Here is a 9,039-nt window from a genome sequence, read left to right as displayed (position 1 = left end):
ACTAGCCTTTCCAAGAAACAAAAATAACCTTTTTTACAAAAAAACGCCTCCAAAAAACAAAAAAAAACCTCCTCCAAAACAAAGAACAATCCTTCTCCAAAAAACCAAAAACCCACCCCTAAAAACAAAGTCTTGAATGGCTTTTATAGCCAAATTTTACAAGTGGAGTGGTTGAGGTGGTTTAGGTGGCCAAGGGTGGTGGAGTTGGTGGCTAAGGTGGGTGGCCAACAAAGGTGGTGGAGTAGGTGGCCAAGGTTTTTATTTATTTATTTATTTATTTTTTGTGTTTGGGTTGGGATTAGGTTGGTTTAAGTTGGGCCAAAATTGGGCCTTTACAATCAGGATTTGATTCACCTTCATTGCCCGAGTAAGTTTTTTCCATCGAAGACAACTTTTTTTCATCTTGCTTTGTTCCACTTCTTGTTATAACAAGATTTAGGATAATCTCATTTCTTTCAAATTGTCCTCCAACTTTATCATCATCTTCATAAAAAGTATTTTTGTCATAGAACCTATCCTCAATCATCCCCTCAATCATATCATCAACATATTTCTCTTGAATAATTGTAGCTATAGACTTGAGTTTGCTCAAATGAGAACTTTTTATTATCCCTACTAGCATCGACCATTGAAAACTCGTTATCTAAATTATCATTAGACTTGATTCAACACTAGACTTTCTTCACCCTCACATTATATGTCAAATTGTTTTCTTCAAAGAAAAAGAAAGTAAAGTACTCTTTTAGAGAAGAAGAAAAATCATGTGAGTAAAAGAAAAAAAAATAGTTTAACCCAATGTGACAATATTTTGGTTAAACACAATCTCACTCTTTAGAATGATAAAAGCCCTTTTATATGCTGCAAAATTATCTAAAAATATATAGTATTAATGTCACAAATCAGAAACAATTTAAATCAATCAAGCAAAGCTTAAGGATCATCATCAAGTTACCGATTATAAATTTAACACATCATATAGCACATAATTTTCAATATAGCATGTCCCCAAGATCTACTTCCAAGCCATTAAGTGTTTCTCCGCTCAAAAACATTGCATGAAATCAATCATCATAAGTCAATCAATGTATAACCAAAGATCAATAACATAATTACTCCCCTTACTCCATTCTTTGCTTGTATGTTTGCATTAATTGTTATTCAAAGGGATGATGTGCTATCAACAATAGTCACAATAGTTCGAGTCCCCTCATTTTCAATAGCTTCCCAAGTTGTAATATCAATAGGCAAGGCAAAAGCCTCCATACAAGCTTTCTTAGACATAGTTTGACGAACATACAAGCAATAAGGTTTGTGAGACTAGCTTCCTTTTCTCATGGGCTCGATTTCAATAAACCAAACATTGGATTGTCTTCAATAACTTTTGAAGCCTACTTTGATAACAATTGAAAAAGACTTCAGTTTGCACTTCTTTCCAACTTAATGGTCAAAACAGTTTTATTTTATCTTCTATTAGAACAGAAGTTAAGATAGAATTAGAGAGTTTGCATAACAAATCCAAAACATAAGTGAGTCAAAGAGATAAGCAAATAAAGAATCAACACACGATATTTATTAGTGTAATTCAAATTCATCTATGCTGGAACCTCACTCAGATAATGATTTTATTCAACAATTTATCTAATAGAATTATTGAGTAAAGCACAATCTATCCCCTCTCGATGAATAATTGCAACTCCAAAATCAAACCCAGATAATTGCAAATCACTTTCTCCAAATAGCTCTCTAAACACACCCCAAACTCACGGAGTACCAAATAATTTCACTTGTATTAACTTTTGTTTTATAATTGATTTTTTTAATTAAAAATTGTTTTTATTAAAAGAATATGCTTGTACTTAAAATATCCGTCAAGCTATTTAGACTAAAATTAATATATTTGAAGTTAATTAATGAAAAAAAGTAAAATTAGAAGGAGAAATTTGAAGAAATCAAAAGACCTAATCGCGTAATTAAATTCTTTTAAAAAATATATCATAAATATTTAATTTTCTTTTATTTTTAAAATTTTAAAATTTAGAACAAATTATTAATATTGTTAATTCTTTTTATTAAATTTATTAATATAATATTTTTTTTAAAAATAACTTAATAATAACGTAACTAGTAAATTTGACGTCATAATAAGTTTAAATTTAATAAAATAATTTTAATAATATTAAAAATTAAATTTAAATTTTAAAATCTAAAATCTAAAATAAAATTCTAAAAATATAAATATAAATACTAAATTTGTAATTTACCAAAAAAAAAAAAACACAGACTTATTTTTTTACTTAGAAGAAAAAGGCGATTTCTTTTCCTTCAAGATAATTGTATTATTGTTGGCCTCTTCGACCAGATTCAAAGTTCACTATAAAAACAGCTTCTACAGTTTTTATTTTCCTTTTCCATTTTTTAAGCAAACATTTTCATTTTTTTTTAATCTCCGTCGTCGCTTCCTCGTTGGGGTTAGTATTGGTACCGTCGACGGTTCACTTTTGCCAGCGAAAGTTACCTTAAGTAAAAATCTTCTTTTTTATTACTGAAGAATCCCATCGAAGTTTGGGTTTTGATTTTGGGGAAAGTATAGTAATGGCGGCATCAGCGGCGACGATGGTCAGCTCGGCTGGTGGCTTATTAGCGATGCTTAACGAGAGCCATCCTCAGTTGAAATTACATGCTCTCACTAATTTAATTGGGTTCGTTGATCAATTTTGGCCCGAGATCTCCACCAGCGTTCCTATAATGTAAGCTTGATTTTTTTCTTCTTCTTCTAGTTAGCTGGGTTCAGGTTTTGGTCTGATTGGTGGGTGGGAACATTGAAGAAAATGAAATTCGATGTTTTGATTTAGCTACTGTAAGGAAGAGTGAGAGGGTAGTTTGAATTCAGTAAGTTAAGTGCGTAAATTTGGAATTTTGGTATGCTTGGGTTGTTTCATTTGTTTGTGGAGATTTGGGAATGTTTCAAAGTTTTTGTTTTCCGATTAGGTTTATCTGGCAAAGGGTGAAATTTAAGATTCAACTAAATTATATCAATTTTTTGGGTATATGTTATTGATTGCTTTATTCAATCTCTATGTTCTGCAAAAGATATATAACTTCCAGATTAGGAAGAACTTAAAGAAATTATCTATATGTATTATTGCGCAATATGTATGTGGTGGGTTTTTGCTTAGGAAGTCTTTAAGTTCTGATTGAATAAAAACAATGACTGTGGTGGCTTTTAAATTTTTCCTCTAAATTAAGTTATTGTAGTCTAATGTATCTGTTTTGTGTTGGGGAGGAAGGGGGAGAAGGGTGGGAGATGCTTAGGTTTGTCTTCATTTGTATGCTTACGCAGATTTTAAGTTTATATAGCACAATGCTTAGATGGTATCTATATTATCTGGCCTGTAACGGGAGTGTGATTCCATATGAGTTTCAGATGCTAATACTGATATTATGCTTGTCTTTTTCAGAGAAAGCCTATATGAAGATGAAGAATTTGGCCAGCATCAGAGACAACTTTCTGCGCTTCTTGTCTCAAAGGTCCTCCTCTCTTGTCCCTCTTAGTCTATGTATATGCTTGTAGGTGTTGCTTGTGAAGTACCTTAACTTTGTGGCTTATTAGCAATTCTTGTGCAGTTATGTTAAGGTATGTGCCTAGGTGTTACGCCATAGTGTCTAGGTACATTTTTTGTTGAGGCCAATAGGTGCAATAAGAAGTTAGCCTGATTGATGTTCTCTTTAATTTATCTAATTCTTAATGTTTTCATTAGCTACCTGTACTACTAACAAAGGGAATAGTATCAAATTATCATCTTCAGTTTTGAGTGTCCAGAAATAGACATGAAACCAATTTCATCAGTACAGTACCTGTATTGGTTTGAAATGGTACCAGTATCATACCATTATGATTTTTGTACCAGCCCATACCAGTATTACCGGCATCTGCCAGATTTACCAGCTTGTTATGGTCAGTACTGGTTGGTAATAAGATTTTGATTATCATTTTCTTCTAAAAAATAACTTATTTGATACATTTACTGACCATGTCTTTGTATTCAAACTTATGTAAAAATATAAATTTCATTGGACACTATCATGTCAAAACAATGCTGCAGTTTGGTTTCTGGAACACTGTTTGCATTTACAGTTTGTACATGAGAAGTGGTAGAAGTAGATGCCTTCTCTATAATCTTATTTTACTTGTGGCCTTTTAGTTATTTGGTTTATATTGTTCTTTCCATCAGGTGTTTTATTACTTGGGTGAACTCAATGATTCGTTGTCCTATGCTCTTGGAGCTGGCCCTCTTTTTGATGTTTCTGAGGATTCTGATTATGTGCATACTCTCCTTGGTAAGAACTCTGTTTTGTTTGATATATCTTGTGACCTTAAAAACAGTTTGATTAATTGAAATCTATTAGTATGTTGATTGTGATTTTATTTTTTCTGCACGTGGGGGTTTAGGAAAGCCTAAATATTTGCTTGTTGATTATTATATTTCTATTGTTTTGAATTTGATATACCAACTAGTTGACTGGTCATGCTCTTAATTTCAGCCAAGGCAATAGATGAGTATGCCAGCTTTCGGTCAAAGGCAGCTGAATCAAGTGATGAAGCTGCGAAGGTTGACCCTAGGTTGGAGGAGATTGTGGAGAGAATGCTGGATAAGTATGTAGAACATGCTTTCTTATCTGATTGAATATTTTTGGAGTTAGTCTAGGTATCTTACTGTTGTTTTGTCTAGGTGTATTATGGATAGAAAATACCAACAAGCGATGGGAATTGCAGTTGAGTGCCGGAGACTGGATAAACTTGAGGAAGCAATAACAAAGAGTGAAAATGTTCATGCAATCTTAGCATATTGCACTCATGTTTCTCATTCTTTTGTATATCGCCGAGAATATCGTCATGAGGTAAGAAGGTTATTTTAGTAGTCCATAAAAGTTCTGTAGTTTGTATAAATGCCGTCACCACTTTTTTTTTTCTTTTTTTGACTTTTTTTATTAGAATATTTTTGTATTCCTTTATTAGTTACTCTTTTCCCGGGATTTTAGTGCAAATTCCACCAGATCTGTAATGACAATTAATCTTTGATTCTTGCAGGTGCTTCGGCTTCTTGTTAAAGTGTACCAAAAACTGCCTTCTCCTGATTATTTGAGCACTTCTCAGTGCCTAATGTTCTTGGATGAACCTGAAGGTGTTGCAAATATATTGGAGAAACTTCTCCGTTCTGAAAATAAGGAGGATGCTCTTTTGGCTTTCCAAGTTGCATTCGATCTTGTGGAGAATGAGCACCAGGCTTTTCTGTTAAATGTAAGAGATCGCCTTTCTGCTCCCAAATCTCTACCTTCAGAACCAGTACAGCCAGGATCCACCAACCCTTCTCCAGCTGAAAATGAAAATTCTACTGCTTCAGAGGATGTTCAGATGACAGATGGGTCTTCTGCTATTACTACAAACGTTCATGAGGCAGATCCTAAAGAAGTTACTTATGCTGAGAGGTTGATGAAAGTCAAAGGAATTTTGTCTGGAGAGACCTCGATACAGTTGACTCTACAATTCTTGTACAGTCATAACAAGTGAGGCATCAGCTTCTTTTGTATTATTCTTTGATGGAACTAAATTCTTATTGTATGTCTTTCTGAGAACTGTTAACTGATTGTGATTTGTCTTAGATCGGATCTATTAATTTTGAAGACAATAAAGCAGTCTGTTGAAATGAGGAATAGTGTTTGTCACAGCGCTACAATCTATGCTAATGCAATAATGCATGCTGGAACAACTGTGGATACATTCCTGAGGGACAATCTGGTAAAAACTTGTCTTTCTTGATCTTTATTCACACCTTAGGCTGATTATCATATTGTATTTGCTTATTTTACGGATATCATCAGGACTGGCTGAGTAGAGCTACCAATTGGGCTAAATTCAGTGCAACAGCTGGGCTTGGTGTTATTCACAGAGGACATCTTCAGCAAGGCAGGTCTCTAATGGCTCCATATTTGCCCCAGGGTGGGGCTGGAGGTGGTGGGAGTCCATATTCTGAAGGTGGGGCATTATATGCTTTGGGTCTCATTCATGCCAACCATGGTGAGGGCATCAAGCAATTCCTTCGTGATAGCCTACGCAACACTAATGTTGAGGTATATGATTTTCTTGGCCTGTGATGGCTTCTTTTTCCTCTCTACCAAGTGGCCTGAAAGTAAAGAGATGCTAAAGTGCGGACTTCACCCTACTTGAAAGAATACATGGTTGTCAATTTGTTTTTTCTTCCCTCTGGTCCGTTTGGGAGAGTTGAATTTGTCCATTGTTGGAGAAAGTAGCATTGCCCTGAAGTAAATGTGAAATATAACATCAGATGCTTCTTATGCAGGTTATTCAACATGGTGCATGCCTAGGACTTGGTTTGGCAGCTCTAGGAACTGCTGATGAAGAAATCTATGAAGACATCAAAAGTGTGCTTTATACTGACAGTGCTGTTGCCGGTGAAGCTGCTGGCATCAGTATAGGTTTGCTCATGGTTGGAACTGCTAGCGAGAAGGCAAGCGAGATGCTTGCTTATGCACATGAGACACAGCATGAAAAAATTATCAGGTAAAGTTGGGGTTTTGCGATCTTGATATTAAACTGGGTTTATCCTGTTAATGATCTTTAATCCCTGTTGTTTCCCTTTGGTTTCAGGGGTTTAGCATTAGGGATTGCTCTTACAGTATATGGAAGGGAAGAAGAAGCAGACACATTAATTGAGCAGATGACTCGGGATCAAGATCCTATTATCCGTTATGGTGGTATGTATGCATTAGCATTGGCCTATAGGGGAACTGCAAACAATAAGGCTATTCGTCAGCTGCTGCACTTTGCTGTATCAGATGTGAGTGATGATGTTAGGAGAACTGCTGTTTTAGCGCTGGGGTTTGTCCTTTACTCAGAGCCGGAGCAGGTAAGTGCTGTTTTACTAAGCTGTTTGTGATTGATGTTTGTTGCACCTTTTCCCTTCTTGTTCTAACTGTATTGTAGGTTTGGATCAGTCGGTTGGCTATGAATTTGTGAATATCTCACTGTTTTGTCTGGTCAACACTGCAGACTCCTCGAATTGTCTCCTTACTGTCTGAGTCTTACAACCCTCATGTTCGATATGGTGCGGCACTTGCAGTGGGTATTTCATGTGCTGGCACTGGATTGAGTGAGGCCATATCATTGTTAGAACCCTTGACATCAGATGTTGTTGATTTTGTTCGCCAAGGTGCTCTTATTGCGATGGCTATGGTCATGATTCAGATCAATGAAGCAAGTGATTCTCGTGTCGGGACATTCAGGTATATATTATCATCTTATGTTGTAATTAATATTCTTTTCCTCCGATGTGTGGTTATTCTAAATATACATTGCTTTATGTCCCCCTAATCTAGGCGTCAACTTGAAAAAATTATACTGGATAAGCATGAAGACACAATGAGCAAGATGGGAGCAATCTTGGCCTCTGGGATCCTTGATGCTGGTGGAAGAAATGTAACCATAAGATTGCTTTCCAAGACAAAGCATGACAAAATCACAGCAGTTGTTGGTCTTGCTGTTTTTAGCCAGTTTTGGTATTGGTATCCCCTCATTTATTTTGTCAGCTTGTCATTTTCACCTACAGCCTTTATTGGACTGAACTACGACCTGAAAGTTCCAAGGTTCGAGTTCTTATCACATGCAAAACCTTCGCTTTTCGAGTATCCAAAACCTACTACTGTTCCCACCACGACATCAGCAGTCAAACTTCCAACTGCTGTTCTGTCAACATCAGCAAAGGCTAAAGCTAGGGCTAAGAAAGAGGCGGAACAAAAGGCAATTGCTGAGAAATCATCTGGGGCAGAGTCCTCATCTTCTGCTTCAATTACTGGGAAAGGGAAATCAAGCAGTGAGAAGGATGGGGAAGCTATGCAGGTAGGAGTCATAAGTTATCCTTGTTTTGTGGCTATATATATATATCATCTATATGTAGAAGTCTTATCTTTTATTGTACTAATAACTTTTGTCCGGTGGGAGTTCTGAGAACTGGTCATTATTTCAGTTGCTTTGGTGATTTAAATATAATTTCAGAATATTAGAAATTTTTATACTTGTCATTGGGTTGTGTCAGGCATTAGGCTAAAATTTCATTGAAACCAAAAATAAAACCACCAAATTTCACTTCAAATGCATTGTTGTCTAGTGTTTTTGATTCATGTTTTGATTGAATCTTTCAATTGGATAGGTTGATGGTCCTCCCGAGAAGAAAGCCGAGCCGGAGCCATCATTTGAGATTTTGACCAACCCAGCAAGAGTGGTTCCTGCTCAGGAGAAGTTCATTAAGTTTCTAGAAGACAGCCGATATGCGCCTGTGAAGTTGGCACCATCAGGGTTTGTTCTTCTTAGAGACCTGCGCCCTGATGAACCGGAGGCACTGTCCCTAACAGATGCACCTGCATTAGCAGCATCTCCAGCGGCTGGATCAGCAGCAGGTCAACAGAGTTCCTCATTAGCTATGGCTGTTGATGATGAACCTCAGCCCCCTCAGCCTTTCGAGTTCACATCCTGATTTTGCCCGGATTTTGGGCCGGCCATAGTGTTTAGAGATGAACAGTGTTTTGTCACATTTGCTACTTTAGCTCAGGAATTATCTAGTAATTGGTTGCATTCTTTCTTCCAAGAGATGAGAGGTGAGAGATGTTTCCTGTTGTAATGATTACCCTTTTGTGCATGACTCTGCATTTTAATTGCTGCTGCTGCTCCCATTGTTTACTCTTCTTTTCTATTTCTAGGGAAAAAAATTGTTATATAGATGCTCAACCATTAAGGTGAAAATTGCAGCTGAATCAAATTTCCTCTAAATCGACAATATTGAATCGACTTTTTTTGGCAAGTTAATCCACATTATTATCATTATTATTTATTTTGATGTGAAATTGTTAAATCTATTAATTTATATTGTTAAATCTATTTTGATGTGAAGTCGGCACCATCAGGGTTCCTGTTCGTGTATTATTAACCTTATATCCATAAGAAACCGTTAATTTAACTGTCAAATA

The 9,039-nt window shown here is 35.9% G+C and overlaps 1 protein-coding gene across 1 annotated transcript; it reads left to right on the top strand.

Moving 5' to 3' along the window:
* Window positions 1-2,329: 2,329 nt before the first annotated feature.
* Window positions 2,330-8,826, top strand: LOC107939360 (26S proteasome non-ATPase regulatory subunit 1 homolog A). Its single transcript, XM_016872691.2, has 13 exons — window positions 2,330-2,747; window positions 3,459-3,528; window positions 4,233-4,338; window positions 4,543-4,654; window positions 4,731-4,899; window positions 5,090-5,565; window positions 5,662-5,797; window positions 5,881-6,129; window positions 6,360-6,580; window positions 6,668-6,926; window positions 7,070-7,302; window positions 7,396-7,915; window positions 8,226-8,826. Exons 1-13 carry the CDS (start codon window positions 2,593-2,595, stop codon window positions 8,547-8,549), a joined length of 3,030 nt encoding a protein of 1,009 aa, XP_016728180.1. The 5' UTR covers window positions 2,330-2,592; the 3' UTR covers window positions 8,550-8,826.
* The last annotated feature ends 213 nt before the right edge of the window (window positions 8,827-9,039 follow it).

This window comes from Gossypium hirsutum, chromosome A02, assembly GCF_007990345.1.
Source record: "Gossypium hirsutum isolate 1008001.06 chromosome A02, Gossypium_hirsutum_v2.1, whole genome shotgun sequence".
Lineage (NCBI taxonomy): Eukaryota > Viridiplantae > Streptophyta > Magnoliopsida > Malvales > Malvaceae > Gossypium > Gossypium hirsutum.
The sequence above is the reverse complement of the archived record's forward strand: the minus strand, read 5'-3'. Positions and strand labels throughout refer to the sequence as shown.